At 48.6% G+C, this 18,080-nt stretch overlaps 1 protein-coding gene across 2 annotated transcripts in view; it reads left to right on the top strand.

The window, feature by feature from the left end:
- The window catches only part of p2rx1 (purinergic receptor P2X, ligand-gated ion channel, 1), a 150,182-nt gene extending 139,241 nt beyond the window's left edge, over positions 1–10,941 (top strand). For both annotated transcript variants that reach the window (XM_038814250.1, XM_038814249.1), the window contains 2 exons: positions 5,536–5,601; positions 10,472–10,941. In XM_038814250.1, coding sequence (XP_038670178.1) covers positions 5,536–5,601; positions 10,472–10,600 — 195 coding nt within the window. In that variant the 3' untranslated portion in view covers positions 10,601–10,941. The remainder of the gene's footprint in view (positions 1–5,535; positions 5,602–10,471) is intronic.
- Positions 10,942–18,080: the final 7,139 nt, after the last annotated feature.

Raw genomic sequence — 18,080 nt, 5'->3', positions numbered from 1 at the left:
GTGGGATTCCTCCGGGTGCTCCAGTTTCCTCCCACAGACCAAAGATGTGAAGGTTAGGTGGATTGGCCATGATAAATTTCTCCTGAAGGTGGGGTTGCAGGAATAGGATGGGCAATTAGGCCTAGGTAGTGTGGTCGTTCAAAGGGTCGGTACAGACTCGATGGGCCGAATGGCCTCCTTCTGCACTGTAGGGATTCTATGATTCTATGTCTGGTGGAGTTGGTGCATTGCTTTCCCGGTCGAGAGCAGGTCAAAGTCCATTTGTAATTTTTTCCTCTCCGCTAGTAGTTCTACAGTCGGAGCCATGGAGTACCACTGATCCACCCCCAGTATGAAGTCAACTAGCTGTTGCCTGGCTGCCCCTTCCCTTCAGTCTCTGCATGCCTTGAATGCAATAGTTACCCCCCTGATCACCGCTTCAGTGCCTCCCAGAATGTGGAGGGTGAGACCTCCCCGTTCTGGTTGTTAGTAATGTACCCCATTATGGCCTGTGATATCTGATCGCATGGTGCCTTCTCGGCCCAGAGGGGCATGTACAGCCTCCATGTGGGGCGTTGAGCCCGGCCCATTTCCAATCTTACATCCATGTGGTGTGGAGCGTGGTCAGAGATTCCGTTCTTACTATCCCCAGGAGCACCAATTTTCCCATTGCAAAGAGGTCAATCCCAGAGTAGACCCTGTGGACCTGGGAAAAGGAGAACGTGCTGTCCCCTGAGTGTGTGAACCTCCAGGGGCCTGCAGCCCCCAGCTGTTCCATGAAGGTGCTCAGCTCCTTTGCCAGATTTGTTAGTTTCCCCGATTTGGAGCTGGATCTGTTTGTGGGTCCTGTACCCATTCATTCTCGCCCGAGTCATATTCACCCTGTGCACCACCTTAAACTGTATTCTGAATTCGTGAAGGGTAAGTCTTGCCTCACAAATTTGATTCAATTCTTTGAGGAGGTAACTAAGTGTGCAGATGAAGGTAGAGCAGTGCATGTCGTATACATGGATTTCAGTAAGGCGTTTGATAAGGTTTCCCATGGTCGGCTCATGAAGAATGTAAGGAGGTATGGAATAGACAGAAATTTGGCCAATTGGATAAGTAACTGGCTTTCACATAGAAGACTGAGGGTGGTGGTGGATGGAAAATGTTCAGACTGGAGACCAGTTACCAGCGGTGTACCACAGGGATCAGTTCTGGGTCCTCTGCTATTTGTGATTTTTATCAATGACTTGGAGGAGGGGGCTGAAGGGTGGGTCAGTAAATTTGCTGATGATGCCATGATTGGTGGAGTAGTGGATGAGGTGGAGGGCTGTTATAGGTTGCAAAGAGACATTGATAGGATGCAGAGCTGGGCTGAAAAATGGCAGATGGAGTTTATCCCTGATAAGTGCGAGGTGATTCATTTTGGTAGAAAAAATTTGAATGCAGATTACAGGGTCAATGGCAGGGTTCTGAGGAATGTGGAGGAACAGAGAGATCTTGGGGTTCATGTCCACAGATCTCTGAAGGTTGCCACTCAAGTGGATAGAGCCGTGAAGAAGGCTTATAGTGTGTGAGCGTTTATTAACAGGGGGCTTGAGTTTAAGAGCCGTGGGTTATGCTGCAACTATACATGACCCTGGTGAGACCATATTTGGAGTATTGTGTGCAGTTCTGGTCACCTCATTATAGGAAGGATGTGGAAGCATTGGAAAGGGTGCAAAGGAGATTTACCAGGATGCTGCCTGGTTTGCAGGATAGGTCTTATGAGGAAAGGTTGAGGGAGCTAGGGCTTTTCATTTTGGAGCTGGGGAGGATGAGAGGATAGAGGTTTATAAGATGATGAGGGGGATAGATAGAGTGGACGTTCAGAGACTATTTCCTCGGGTAGATGTAGCTGTTACAAGGGGGCATAACTATACGATTCAGGGTGGGAGATATAGGAGGGATGTCCAATGTAGGTTCTTTACTCAGTGAGTGGTTAGGGTGTGGAATGGACTGTCTGTTGTGATAGTGGAGTCGGACACTTTAGGAACTTTCAAGCAGTTATTGGATAGGCACGTGGAGCACACCAGAATGACAGGGAGTGCGATAGCTTGATCTTGGTTTCGGACAAAGCTCGGCACTACATCGAGTGTCGGAGGGCCTGTTCTGTGCTGTACTGTTCTATGTTCTATGTTCTATGTATCAGGCTCACCCTTGCACAAGAGGAGGTCCTTTTTACCCTTTGCAGTGCCTCACTCCATACTCCCCAATTGACCTCCATTCCCAACTCCGCTTCCCATTTCTCCTTGATGTTCATCACCCGCCCGCCTCCCTGCTCCCCCAGCCACTTAGATATATCCCCAATTCTTCCCTCCCCTTCCATATCTGGAAGCAGCAGTCGCTCCAGCAGGGTGTATCCCGGCACTCTAGGGAACCCCTTCCAGACCTTTCGTGCAAAGTCCCGAACCTGTAGATACCTGAACTCACTACCCCATGGCAGCTCTACCCTCTCCCTTAGCTCCTCCAAACTGGCGAACCCTTCCTCCAAATACAAATCCCTCACCTTGACCAGCACCACTTCCCTCCACCTCCTGTATACACTATCCATTCCCCCCGGCTCAAACCCATGATTCTCGCACAGCGCCGTAAGCACCGACATCCCTTCCATCCTAAAATGCCTCCTCCGCTGATTCCATATCTTCACCGTGGACTGCACCACTGGGCTCCCTGAATACCTACTCGGAGCCATTGGCAATGCTGCCATCACCATAGCCCTCAAACTAGACCCCTGACAATATTCCTCCTCCATCCTAACCCACTCTACCCCTTCTCCTTCCCACCATCGCCGCACCTTGTCCACATTCGCCGCCCAATGCTGCTTCTGCCTCTGTAGCAGGGTCCTCCCCACCTTCGGTACCTTCCCCGCCCATACAAAGTCAGAGATGATTGTGTCCACTTTCCGAAAAAAGATCTTTGGTATAAAGATTGGGAGAGCCTGAAAGATAAAGAAGAACCTCGGCAGAATATTCATTTTCACCACTTGGACCCTCCCCGCCAACGTTAAGTGCAGTGTATCCCACCTCTTAAGATCCTTCCTGGCCTCCTCCATCAGCTTCGTTAAGTTCCACTTATGGAGCCCCGTCCATTCCCTCGCTACCTGAATCCCCAAGTACCTAAACCTATCCCTCGCTACCGTAAATGGCATCCCCCCTAAATTAGCCCGCTGTGCCAGCTCATTCACCAGGAATACCTCGCTTTTCCCTACATTCAGCTTGTATCCCGAGAACCCTCCAAACTTCCCCAACAGGCCCATGATCCTTCCCATATTCTCCAACGGAGCCGAAACATGCTCTGCCTTTCCTAGCTCCACCTTGAAGGGTGTCCACTACCGCCGCCTTCACTGTTGCCATGGTTTCAAACTTTATGGCGTCCCTGAGTTTTAGTAGCTCATGAGTCAGGAGGTCGATCCACTCGCTTTTCAGTGGGTAGTCTGGTGTGAGCCCCAGAAACCCAGCCTGCTCAGGTATGACCAGCTCCGAGTCATTCTGCGCGCTCGCCGCATCCCGTTCTTCCTCTCTAGGCTTTTGCTGATTCTACCCGCTTTTCGGGTCCTAGAGTTATTGCCGGGCATTTTATGGTAATTGCGGTGGTCTTGGAGGGGAGGGCGGGGTTTCAACAGGGTTAGCGGTCTATTTGCATGGAAAGTACCGATTCTATGTGTTCCTGGAGGAGAGCCAACTTTCCTGAATCTGCTCTGCACATCCCCGCCACCGGAATTGTTTTCTACTTAATATTTCGGGGAATGTAGCGAGATTTAGAATCAAACAGAGAAAACCTGTTATTAAACTCACTACATTCTATCATGTGTTCCCTCCCTCTTCCACTGGTGTTACATATACACTCCATCCAATTGATGCTCGGACTATAAGACAAATATATTTAACATTCAACAAATTAATGAATAGTATTCAGGACAAATGTGGGCCGGGATTCTCCCCTACCCGGCGGGGCGGGGAACGCGGCGTACCGGAGTGGTGAGAACTACTCCGGCGTCGGGCCTCCCCAAAGGTGCGGAATTCTCCGCACCTTTAGGGGCTAGGCTCACGGCGGAGTGGCTCCCGCTCCACCGACCGGTGCGAACGGCCATTGGCGCCCCGCCGACTGGCGCCACGGCTGGCCGAAAGGCCTTCGCCAGCCGGCGTGAGTCCGCGCATGCGCCAGAGCGTCAGCGGCCGCTGACGTCACCCCGGCGCATGCACGGTGGAGGGGGTATCTTCCACCTCCGCCATGGTGGAGACCGTGGCGGCGGCGGAAGAAAGAGTGCCCCCACGGCACAGGCCCGTCCGCCGATCGGTGGGCTCCGATCGCGGGCCAGGCCACCCGGGGCCCGCTCGTGCCGCCTGCTCCCGCCGGCACCAGAGGTGGATTAAACCACGTCGGCGGGAGAGGCTTGACAGCGGCAGGACTTCGGCCCATCACGGGCCAGAGAATCACCGCGCCGGTCGGCGGCCCCCCCCGCGCCGTGATACCCGTCCCCGCCGATTCCCGGGTGGCGGAGAATTCCGGCCACAGCGGGGGCGGGATTTACGCCGGCCCCGGGAGATTCTCCGACCCTGCGGGGGGTTGGAGAATTCCACCCGTGGTCTTTAACGTAATTCACAAACTGTACACTCTTCCATAATGCAAAATCTGTTGTATTATGTGCTTGCATGGCAATGTAATGTAAAGGTGCTCAGCAGAGCAAAGGTTAATGTGGGACTGAAGAATAGCACTGCCAGTGGTATGATGTGTAGAGTCACATGGTAACAGGCTCTGAGCGAACACTCTAGAACACTCTACTTGCATGGAGAAGCAGCACCATCTCTGACAGTAACCTGGGATCTGTAAATAGTTAAAGACTAACAATAAATGCTGCAAATTTAAACATACAAGTCTCAAGAGCTCATCATTGAGGCATTGAAAGAACTCATTACAATAAAATCCACAAAGGTAATTGTCCCACATTTACCTCTCGATATAGATTGATTTTTGAAGCAGGACTAATCGCTTTGATGTGAAAAAAAGTGTTACCGATGCATCAGTCTTATAGCTCCATCTCTCCTGGTTTCAAAGTGACAACTGAGCTTTCACTCAAAGGAGCGACAGAAAAACATTAGTCATGTTGTTCTCTCAGATCAGAGCCATATCTTCACCCCAGGCTTAGCTGTCAAACAAAGGACATCAATTACTTTGAATGGAATGGTTTGACACTCATTGATCCATGCCACCCTCATTGATCCATGACACCTGCTTTATATTACCCATTAAACCAGCCCTGAGCCATATATAAAGCAACCAATCAAACCATCCATACAAAAGCACTCTTCAATGGTGCGTATCTTCCCTTGCCTTAGTGAAGGATCATTAGCTGGTCAGGTAGGGTTTTAAAATCACCCCCTTAATTTTGCTTCAACATGCTTGGGTGTATTTTATATTTGTTCTGAATAACTTCAAATTTCCTTTGGTCAAGCAACCACGAGTATAATGTATACCAGAGCATGCAGTTACAAACTCACCTTGTTTAACTGTTTTATTTTGTTTTACCAGGCAGGTAAATTTAATATCATTCCAACCATGATGACAATTGGTTCTGGAGTTGGTGTGTTTGGCGTGGTGAGTAAAAATACTCATTAGTCTCAAAATTAAAGCCAGGCTAATTTGGAGGGAAATTGGGGAATAATTTTTCACACAAGGGCAGTGGAATTCTCAATCTCAATCTCACTTCCTTCAAAGGCTGGGGGAACTGTCAAAACTGAGATCAGTAGATTTATATTGGTAATGGTTAGCAATAGAATATAGAACATTACAGCACAGTACAGGCCCTTCGGCCCTTGATGTTGCGCCGACATGTGAAACCCCTCCAAAGCCCATCTACACTATTCCCTTATCGTCCATATGTCTATCCAATGACCATTTGAATGCTTTTAGTGTTGGTGAGTCCACTACTGTTGCAGGCAGGGCATTCCACGCCCTTACTACTCTCTGAGTAAAGAACCTACCTCTGACATTTGTCCTATATCTATCTCCCCTCAATTTAAAGCTATGTCCCCTCGTGCTAGACATCACCATCCGAGGAAAAAGGCTCTCACTGTCCACCCTATCTAATCCTCTGATCATCTTGTATGCCTCAATTAAGTCACCTCTTAACCTTCTTCTCTCTAACGAAAACAGCCTTAAGTCCCTCAGCCTTTCCTCATAAGATCTTCCCTCCATACCAGGCAACATCCTGGTAAATCTCCTCTGCACCCTTTCCAATGCTTCCACATCCTTCCTATAATGCGGTGACCAGAACTGCATGCAATACTCCAAATGCGGCCGCACCAGAGTTTTGTACAACTGCAACAACACCTCATGGCTCTGAAACTCAATTCCTCTACCAATAAAAGCTAACACACCGTACACCTTCTTAACAACCCTATCAACCTAGGTGGCAACTTTCAGGGGTCTATGTACATGGACACCGAGATCTCTCTGCTCATCCACACTACCAAGAATCTTACCATTAGCCCAGTACTCTGTCTTCCTGTTATTCCTTCCAAAATGAATCACCTCACACTTTTCTGCATTAAACTCAATTTGCCACCTCTCTGCCCAGCTCTGCAGCTTATCTATGTCCCTCTGTGACTTGTAACATCCTTCTGCACTGTCCACAACTCCACCGATTTTAGTGTCATCTGCAAATTTACTCACCCATCCTTCTACGCCCTCCTCCAGGTCATTTATAAAAATGACAAACAGCAGTGGCCCCAAAACAGATCCTTATGGTACACCACTAGTAACTGGACTCCAGTCTGAACATTTCCCATCAACCACCACCCTTTGTCTTCTTCCAGCTAGTCAATTTCTGATCCAAACTGCTAAATCAACTTGAATCCCATGCCTCTGTATTTTCTGCAATAGCCTACCGTGGGGAACCTTATCAAACGCTTTACTGAAATCCATATACACCACATCAACTGCTTTACCCTCATCCACCTGTTTGGTCACCTTCTCAAAGAACTCAATAAGGTTTGTGAAGCACGACCTACCTTTCACAAAACCATGTTGACTATCTCTAATTAAATTATTCCTTTCCAGATGATTATACATCCTTTCTCTTATAAACCTTTCCAATACTTTGCCCACAACAGAAGTAAGGCTCACTGGTCTATAGTTACCAGGGTTGTCTCTACTCCCCTTCCTGAACAAGGGGACAACATTTGCTATCCTCCAGTCTTCTGGCACTATTCCTGTAGACAAAGATGACTTAAAGATCAAAGCCAAATGCTCAGCAATCTCCTACCTAGCTTCCCAGAGAATCCTAGGATAAATCCCATCCGGCCCAGGGGACTTATCTGTTTTAACACTTTCCAGAATCGCTAACACCTCTTTATGAACCGCAAGCCCTTCTAGTCTAGTAGCCTGTATCTCAGTATTCTCCTCGACAACATTGTCTTTTTCCTGTGTGAATACTGACGAAAAATATTCATTTAGCACCTCTCCTATCTCCTCAGACTCCATGCACAACTTCCCACTACTGTCCTTGACTGGCCCTACTCTTACCCTAGTCATTCTTTTATTCCTGACATATCTATAGAAAGCTTTAGGGTTATCCTTGATCCTACCTGCTTGACAGGTACATACTTATCAAGGACATGTAGTAGCTGTTCCTTGAACATGCTCTACATTTCCATTGTGTCCATCCCCTGCAGTTTCCTTCTCCATCCAATGCATCCTAAGTCTTGCCTCATAGCATCATAATTGCCTTTCCCCCAGATATAACTCTTGCCCTGCGGTATATACCTATCCCTTCCCATCACTAAAGTAAACGTAATCGAATTGTGGTCACTATCACCAAAGTGCTCACCTACCTCCAAATCTAACACCTGTCCTGGTTCATTGCCCAGTACCAAATCCAATACGGCCTCGCCTCTCGTTGGCCTATCTACATACTGTGTCAGGAAACCCACCTGCACACATTGGACAAAAACGGATCCATCTAAAGTACTCGAACTATAGTGTTTCCAGTCAATATTTGGAAAGTTAAAGTCCCCCATAACAACGACTCTGTTACTTTCGCTCCTATCCAGAATCATCTTTGCAATCCTTTCCTCTACATCTCTGGAACTTTTCGGAGGCCTATAAAAAAACCCTAACAGGGTGACCTCTCCTTTCCTGTTTCTAACCTCAGCCCATACTACCTCAGTCGACGAGTCCTCATCAAACGTCCTTTCTGCCACCGTAATACTGTCCTTGACTAACAATGCCACCCCTCCCCCTCTCTTACCACCTTCCCTGAGCTTAATGAAATATCTAAACCCCGGCACCTGCAACAACCATTCGACTCCCTGCTCTAGCCATGTCTCCGAAATGGCCACAACATTGAAGTCCCAGGTACCAACCCATGCCGCAAGTTCACCCACCTTATTCCGGATGCTCCTGGCATTGAAGTAGACGCACTTTAAACCACCTTCCTTCCTGCCGGTACAGTCCTGCAACTTTGAAACCTTACATAGGAGGAAAGGTGGTTAAAAGGGGTTGAGGTGCAGATCAATTGAATGTTGAACTGGGACTCCAGGGGCTAAATGACTTCGTCCTGTTCCTATGATCAGGGGGGAAGAGGAAGAGCTCAATTGTAAAGATCTGAAAAGAGATGATTTTTAGTTAATTAATACACTGTTGTGGTATAAGGGTATCTGGTGTTACAACGGTTAATGATTACAGTACCACTCAAAGTGTGATGTAAATAGGCACATAACCTGAGACTAGGGTCAGTTATAGACTTGACAGAGTCCTGCGTGGAAGCAAGAATGGAGTTAGCTCATAGCTTCGGCCACACCCTATATATTATTGTTATCATTAAACACTTAGGCCTAAGTCTTACAGTCCCACTCACCGTGGGACCAGGAGCCGATGGGAGCAGAAAATACCACCCTTAACGTTGAAGCATACAATTCAGAACAAAGCTCTCTGTAAGACCAACTGAAAATACAACAATATGACAACTGTGATTCAGCGTAATGTTAACTTTAGGCCATAGTGTAAAATGAATAACCTTCAAATAGATGGCTCTTGTACTTTCTGTCCAATTGATCCATATGTCTTTCCTGAAGCAGGAAGAGGAAACTTGGAATCACAGGATTGCCTCTGTTCTTTGTTTAATTAATAATGAATATGTTTGTTAGATGGCCAACCATCAAATGGGCAACAATAACAATTATATTGAGGAGTTTTAGATGCAGTGTATGAAGGGAGTGAGCCTTTTCTTCAGCTGTAACATTCCCAACCCAATCCCCTGAGTCAGAAGTTGAAACGCTGGAACCCTCACGCCTAGCAGTCCAAACAATTGGCGGCTAGATTATGGTCACCAAATGCTGAGTTAATACTCCTGCTCAGCCAGACAGAGTGTATACTGGTTCAAGGGTAATTCCATTTCACAAGGTTGTGTCCAAGGTTCAATCCTGACAAGTGGCTCTGGACGCGCGATTGCATCCAAGGACATCTAATGGAATGAGTGTCACCCCATATTGCAATGTGTAAGTGGAAATCTTCCTTGAACGCAGCCTAGCTGGGGGAATGTCCTTTTGAGGTTAAATATAATAAGCAAGGCAACAGAAAGTCACCTTACTCGCCCCTAGTAATTCACTCAAGAAGCTGATGTGACATGAGGCCTTGTTAATAATAGAAGACAACCACGTGCAAGAAACACAGACTCAAACTTTGAAACAGCAAACGTTTCCCAAATCAACAGAAGCTATCACTCCTCCAATTGTGACCAGCAAAGATCTGGAGGAATTGTCACGTGTCTGGGCCAGGTGAATTAATCAAGTCACAGACTTTGGGAGGAGGGGGAGGGATATCATGACTGTAATGTAATTATGTAGGGTAAAGACTTAGGGTGGGGGAGTGGTGCAGTAAAAGGGTATTTGGGCAGCACGGTAGCATAGTGATTAGCACAATTTCTTCACAGCTCCAGGGTCCCAGGTTTGATTCCCGGCTTGGGTCACTGTCTGTGCGGAGTCTGCACGTTCTCCCCATGTCTGTGTGGGTTTCCTCCTGGTGCTCTGGTTTCCTCCCACAGTCCAAAGATGTGCAGGTTAGGTGATTGGCCATGCTAAATTGCCCTTAGTGTCCAAAATTGCCCTTAGGTTAGATGGGGTTACTGGGTTATGGGGATAGGGTGGAGGTGTGTGGTTGGGAAGGGTGCTCTTTCCAAGAGCCGGTGCAGACTCGATGGGCCAAATGGCCTCCTTCTGCACTGTAAATTCTATGAATCTCTTTCTATGTCGTAGTAATGTGAGATTGGGAAAGCGGCCAAAGGGTGATGTGAAGAGACGCATGACCTGAGACTATGGTCCATTGTGAACTCTACAGAGACCTGTGTGGAAACAAGCATGGAGTTAACAAACCATACAGATAAGGATGCCATCTTCTGAAACCTGGTACAGTATTATAGCACTCGGTGGTTGAATCCTTCTTCAATGAACTCTCTTCTTCTTTAAAGGCAACTCTTGTGTGTGACCTGGTAATGCTTCACCTGCTTCCCAAACGAAACTACTACAAACAAAAGAAGTTCAAGCATGTCGAGGGAACATCAGTTGAATCAACGCCAGCAAAAGTGAGTGAAGATTAGACGAAGGATCATTGCACAGCTTTCCAAGATCAACTAACGCAATAAAAGACCCGTTTCATTTATCAAGTCGACAAAATCTGATTGTTTATACCAGTTTTGTGAACGATACATGTGCACTTGGTGCTCCAGAGAGGTGTCCGCAACATGCACACACACTTGTGGGGTGCTTTGTGCAGGGTGTCCTGTTGGTCAGGACAGTGTTGGTATGATGGTCAGAAAGTGATGTACACATGGTGGCACCCAGCACCATGAGGAAACCTTCAATCTTCATGAAGCTATTTACTGACTTTGGCTGCTTCTCTCAGACAAGTAATAATAAAATTAAGTTATTTTTCCTTGAGTATAGAGCGTCAGTGAACTATGTTACACAGCAGTCGTTTATATACTACAAGATGTTGCAAATATCTCCAGCTCTTGGAGAGAAGCAGACCCATAGAAGTTCGTCCACCAGAGTAAGTTAGCATTTATGACAAAGGGAATAGAATATAAAAGTAGGCAGATTTTACCACAGCAGTAAAGGTGTTGGTGAAACCACAGCGCCATTCAGCCCCACCACCACTAGAGACCCCTCATAATAGAGACCCCCACCAGACACTCCCTCATATCTGAGCACACCCCCCCCCCACCACCACCAGAGTCCCTCCCATAACAGAGCCCACAACTAACACTCCCTCAATGCGGTTGACTCTGAAATGCCCTCTGAAATGGCCGAGCAAGTCATTCAATTGTATTCAATCGTTACAAAAACATGAAAAAGGGAATGAAACTGGACAGATCACCAGCATCCACCCAGGCACCGGAAATGACGACGGCAATCCGAGCCCCATCCACCCTGTGGAGGCCTCCTTACTGACATCTGGGGGCTTGTGCCAAAATTGGGAGAGTCATACTCACAGAATCGTAACTTACAAACAGCGTCCCAGACACCACTATCCCCATTCTTGGCTAATTGTACTATTTGGCAATTAGAACTATTACGACTAGAATAGCTCATTTGAATGAGAGAGAGAGAGAGAGAAGCTGCACTGAAGGAAATCACTGAGGGAAGCTGCACTGAAACTTATAATTGGACAATTTGGCAATTAGAATAGCTCATTTGAACGAGAGAGAGAGCTAATTAGAACTGGACTATTTGGCAGAAAACGACTATAACGACTAATTTGACGCCGAAACGTCCCTCCGCCGCAAAATTCCTCCGTCGAATCGGCTACGCCAAATGGGCCACGCCGAAACGTCCCATTCCCATTCACTTAACCTATCCAAATCCCTCTGCAGACTTCCAGTATCCTCTGCACTTTTCGCTTTACCACTCACCTTAGTGTCATCTGCAAACTTGGACACATTGCCCTTGATCCCCAACTCCAAATCATCCATGTAAATTGTGAACAATTGTGGGCCCAACACGGATCCCTGAGGGACACCACTAGCTACTGATTGCCAACCAGAGAAACACCCATTAATCCCCACTCTTTGCTTTCTATTAATTAACCAATCCTCTATCCATGCTACGACTTTACCCTAAATGCCATGCATCTTTATCTTATGCAGCAACCTTTTGTGTGGCACCTTGTCAAAGGCTTTCTGGAAATCCAGATATACCACATCCATCGGCTCCCCGTTATCTACTGCACTGGTAATGTCCTCAAAAAATTCCACTAAATTAGTTAGGCACGACCTGCCCTTTATGAACCCATGCTGCGTCTGCCCAATGGGACAATTTCTATCCAGATGCCTCGCTATTTCTTCCTTGATGATAGATTCCAGCATCTTCCCTACTACCAAAGTTGTTGCAAATCGGAGTCCAGACCGACGCACCTTCTACATTCCTATGCCTCCTCCATTGCCCCCAGATCCTCAGAGCCACCACTACCACCGGACTTGTGGAGTACCGGGCCGGTAAGAACGGCAGAGGTGCCGTTACCAATGCCCCCAGACTGATGCCTTTACAAGACGCCGCCTCCAACCGCTCCCATGCCGACCCCTCCCCCATTACCCACTTCCGAATCATTGGCGATGTTAGCCGCCCAATAGTAGTTGCAGAAGTTCGGCAGCGCCAATCTACCCTCCCCCCGACTGCGCTCCAACCACATTCTCTTCACCCACGGGGTTTTATTTGCCTGTACAAAGCCCAAGATGATCTTGTTCACCCGCTTGAAAAAGGCCTTTGGGAAGAAGATGGGGAGGCACTGAAAGACCATCAGTTGGGAGGACTGTCATTTTCATGCTCTGAACCCTCCCTGCCAGTGACAATGGGAGTACGTCCTGTCTTGTTATGCTCTTGGTGTAGCATGAGCTGCTTCCTTGATGTTCACTCTGACAAAGGAAGGTTCAGACATGGAGATAACTTCAACACGTTTATTAAACTATTTACAATTCTCCTACTTGGATTCGCCACGACGTTTAATCCTTCTATAGTTACTCAGACTGACGAACCAGTCTGCTACAATCCACATGGTGGGTGTGATGTTGAATCAACCTTGTGTACTCACTGAGGGTCTCCACTGGAAAGAAGAAGAGCATGTGTGCTGTGTCCTTTTATATGGGTTGGTGTAATGCCCCCCTGTGGTAGTGTCACCTCTGTGTGTAGCGTCAATGCCCATTGGTCATGTCCTATCTTACTGACCCACTAGTTGAGTGTCTGTGTGTCATGTCTCTGGTGCTCCCTCTAGTGTCTAGCTAGTCTACGTGTACTTACATAAACCCCTTGTGAATCTACAGTGATGCATATCACCACATGTCCCATCTCTTAAAGTCCTCTTCCAACCGGGGTAGATTAAGCTTATGCAGTACCTCCCATTTCCGAGCCACCTGGATTCCCAGATAGCGAAAGCTCTTCCCTACCATTCTAAGCGGCAGCTCTCCCTGTCTCTTCTGCCCTCCGGCCTGAATCACAAACATTTCGCTCGTCCCCATGTTTAATTTATACCCTGGAAAATTGCCAAATTCCCCCAAGATCCGCATGACCTCCCCAATCCCCTCCAGTGGGTCCAAAATGTACAAAAGCAAATTGTCCGCATAGAGCGAGACCCGATGCTCCATACCACCACCCCCCCACCCACCCCCTGCCAGTTCCTCAAAGCTCTTAGCACCATGGCCAGTGGCTCTATATCTAGACCAAACAGTACCGGGGAGAGGGCCCACCATTGCCTCGTCCCTCGATGTAATTTGAAATGCCCTGACCCCAGCCGGTTCGTACGTACGCTCGCTACAGGCGCCTGGTAGAGCAACCGCACCCAGCCAATAAAGCCCTCTCCAAACCCAAATCTTCCCAGCGCCTCCCACAAGTACTCCCACTCCACTCGATCAAAGGCCTTCTCTGCGTCCATCGCAACCACCACCCCCGCCTCTCCTCGCTCTGAGGGCATCATAATAACATTTAGCAGCCTCCGCACGTTGGCCTTGAACTGCCTGCCCTTAACGAATCCCGTCTGGTATTCCCCTATCACTCCCGGGACACAATCCTCTATCCTCGTGGCCAATATCTTAGCCAACAACTAATTCAGAAGCGAGATCGACCTAAATGACCCACACTGCTCAGGGTCCTTCTCCCTTTTAATAATAAGAGAAATTGAAGCCTGCGACATTGTCGGGGGGAGGATTCCCTTCTCTCTTGCCTCCTTAAACGACCTCACCAGCAGTGGGCTCAATATAGAACATAGAACATAATAGTACAGCAATATAGTACAGCACAGAACAGGCCCTTCGGCCCTCGATGTTGTGCCGAGCAATGATCACCCTACTTAAACCCACGTAACCCGTATACCCGTAACCCAACAATCCCCCCATTAACCTTACACTACGGGCAATTTAGCATGGCCAATCCACCTAACCCGCACATCTTTGGACTGTGGGAGGAAACCGGAGCACCCGGAGGAAACCCACGCACACACGGGGAGGACATGCAGACTCCACACAGACAGTGACCCAGCTGGGAATCGAACCTGGGACCCTGGAGCTGTGAAGCATTGATGCTAACCACCATGCTACCGTGAGGCCCCTCTGAGAACGTCTTATAGAATTCCAGCAGGTAGCGGTCCGGCCCCGGAGCTTTGTTGACTGCATGCCCTCCAGCCCATTGATAACTTCCTCCATCTCAATTGGGGCTCCCACCCTCTCCACCAGGTCCTCCTCCACCCTCGGGAACTCCAACTGATCCAAAAATTGCCTTATCCCCTCCACACTAGCCGGGGGTTCCGACTCATATAATTTACTGTAAGATTCTTTAAACACTTTTTTTCACCCCCCTTGGGTCCAAGACCATGTTCCCATCCCTATTCTTCACTCGACCAATCTCCCTGACCGCCTCTTTCTTCCGCAGCTGTTGAGCCTACTCACCTTTTCCCTGTACTCCTAAACCGCCCCTTTTACCTTCCTCAATTGTTCCACTGCTTTCCCTGTGGTCAACAACTCAAACTCCGCCTGCAACTTCCGCCGCTCCCTCCGGAGCCCCGCATCTGGGGCTTCCGCGTATCTCCTGTCCACCCGGAGTATCTCCTCCACGAATCTCTCCCTCTCCGTCCATTCCCACTTTTCCCTGTGGGACCGAATCGAAATTAGCTCCCCTCTAACAACCGCCTTCATAGCTTCCCACACCGTCGCCACAGAAACCTCTCCCGTGTCATTTTTTTCCAGATAGTTCTGAATGGACTTATTCACCTGCCCGCAGACTGCTTCATCCCCAGATCCAATCTCCATAATGGACGTTGCCCTCTCTACTCGCCAACCCGCAAATCCACCCAATGCGGGGCATAATCCGAGACTACAATTGCCGAATATTCCGTCCCCACCACCTTCGAGTATTAGCGCCCTGCTCAGAACAATAAAGTCAATACGAGAGTAAACCTGAAAAAAAAAAAGAAAACTCCTTCGCCCTCAGCCGTATAAACCTCCATGGGTCTATACCCCCCCATCTGTGCCATAAAGCCCTTCAATTCCTTTGCCACAGCCGGCCTCCTCCCTGACCTGGATATTGACCCATCCAACTCTAAGTCCGGGACCGCAATTTCCCCCCCCACGCCCCCTCTCCCTTCCCCCCTGTCCTTCACTCTCCCTATCTCCCTGGCCCCCTCCCTTTTCCTCAGCTGATGTGCAAGCATCCTACTGGCCTTCTCCCCACACTCATATACCGCCACCCCTCGCCTTCCTCAATTGCTCCACCCGCCTTCCCTGTAGATAACAGCTCAAACTCCACCTGTAGCCTCCGCTGCTCCTTTAGTAACCCCGCCTCCGGGGCCTCCGAATATCATCCACCTGGAGTATCTCCCCAACCAGCCTATCCATCTCTGCTCGTTCCATCTTTTCTCTATGGGCCCGTATCGAGATTAACACCCCCCTAACCACTGCCTTCAAAGCTTCCCACACCATTGCTGCCGAGACCTCCCCCGTATCATTTATTTCCAAATAGTTCTGGATGGACTTGCTCACCCCCCGCACCCTCCCTCATTTGCTCATAGTCCCACATCCGACCTCCATTGCGAGCGCTGCCCTCTCTCCTTACTCACCCGTAAATCCACCCAATGTGAACAACATAGAACATAGAACATACAGTGCAGAAGGAGGCCATTCGGCCCATCTAGTCTGCACCGACCCACTTCAGCCCCCTCTTCCACCCCATCCCCGTATCCCAATAACCCCCCTAACCTTTTTGGACACTAAGGGCAATTTATCATGGCCAATCCACCTAACCTGCACGCCTTTGGACTGTGGGAGGAAACCGGAGCACCCGGAGGAAACCCACGCAGACATGGGAGAACATGCAGACTCCGCATAGACAGTGACCCAGCGGGGAATCAAACCTGGGACCCTGGCGCTGTGAAGCCACAGTGCTAGCCACTTGTGCTACTGTGCTGCCCAATGTGGGGCATGGTCCGACACAGTGATTGCCGAATACTCGGTATAAACCACCCCCGCCAGTAACGCCCTGCTCAGGATAAAAAAGTCGATCCGAGAATATACTTTGTGCACATGGGAGAAAAAAGAAAACGCCTTCACTCTTGGCCATCCAAACCTTCATGGATCTACCGCCCCATCTGCTCCATGAACCCCTTTAGTTCCTTCGCTATGGCTGGAACCATCCCTGTCCTAGATTTTGACCGGTCCAACCCTGGGTCAATGACCGTTTAAAATCTCCCCCCCGATGATCAGCTTTTGTGACTCTAGGTCCGGAATCTTACCGAACATCCGCCTCATAAATTCCACAGTGTCCCAATTTGGTGTGTATATATATTCACAAGTACCACCTGCATCACCTCCAGCTTCCCACTCACCATAATGTACCTGCTCCCCGCGTCCGACACAATTCTCCCTGCCTCGAATGCCACCCGTTTGTTGATCAGGATCGTGACTGCACTGGTCTTAAAGTCCAGCCCTGAATGAAATACTTGGCCGACCCACCCCTTCCTCAGTCTGGTCTGGTCTATAACCTTCAGGTGTGTCTCTTGTAACATTGCCACGTCTGCCTTCTGTGGCCATCTGGGATGGCCACTTACAAAGGAAACATGGATACTCGCAAAGACTCAAGGGAAATATGGGCAATACAGGATTCAGGCAAACTCAGAGCCTGAATGTATATTTGCTGACAGAGAACCAGACAGTATCGAAACCCCGAGCCGATTTGCATTCTAATGACCCATTTCCCCAGGACAAAGGACTTGTACTCAGGTATCAGATACAATTCCAGACACATCGGCACCACTCCCTTCACCCAGGAAGCCCAAACAGCCAAGGCCAATGACCACTCAGGACATGCCCAGCCATCTAGGCACCCGCCCCTTTATTGGCTCAAATCAATGGCAGCAATTGAAGCCTGCCAAATTATTGGGTCCAAAGCTTTATTTGGCGCGAAACCCCAAATGATAAAGAGAGACACTGCCATATGTTCGATCCCTTTTGGCCCTGGCACGCCGGCACTCTTCGGCCCGGCCTATACCTGAAGCCAACTGCAGCACCACGACCAGAAGCAAGTTCAAGATCAACCGTCGCTACCAGACGGATGAGCCCAGCAGAACCGAAGTGACTTCTCCAGACCCAGCCACTCCAGATCCGAACAAAGGCCTTGTTCCTCTGCCAAAGCGGGGTGCCTGAAGTTAAGTACAGGTTGTTGTAGTGTTAGGTATAATTTAGCTTGTAGTGTTTTTATGTTGCATGTGTGAGTTAATCTTGTGTTTAAATAAACTATTATTGAACTTGAACTAACTGCCTAGTTGTTGGGTCTTTGATCAATATCCCGTTGAACCTTGTGCTGGTATCATTTGATACCTGCCGACTCTGAAAGCAATATCATCATTAATAACGGTCAGACTAATATCTGACTAAAGTAGACACCCCAGGAAGAGCAGTATTATTGGCATCTCCGGTGCCGATTGGCAACATTATTGGTGACGCTGGTGGGATAGTATTCCACTCATTAAAAAGGGCAACATTATTGGCGACCTCTGACGGGACTCGACCTGGAAGTGATTTTGTCACTCCGAGAGAACCC

The sequence above is a fragment of the Scyliorhinus canicula genome, chromosome 12 (genome assembly GCF_902713615.1).
Source record: "Scyliorhinus canicula chromosome 12, sScyCan1.1, whole genome shotgun sequence".
NCBI lineage: Eukaryota > Metazoa > Chordata > Chondrichthyes > Carcharhiniformes > Scyliorhinidae > Scyliorhinus > Scyliorhinus canicula.
This window is presented reverse-complemented; position numbering and strand designations above follow the sequence as displayed.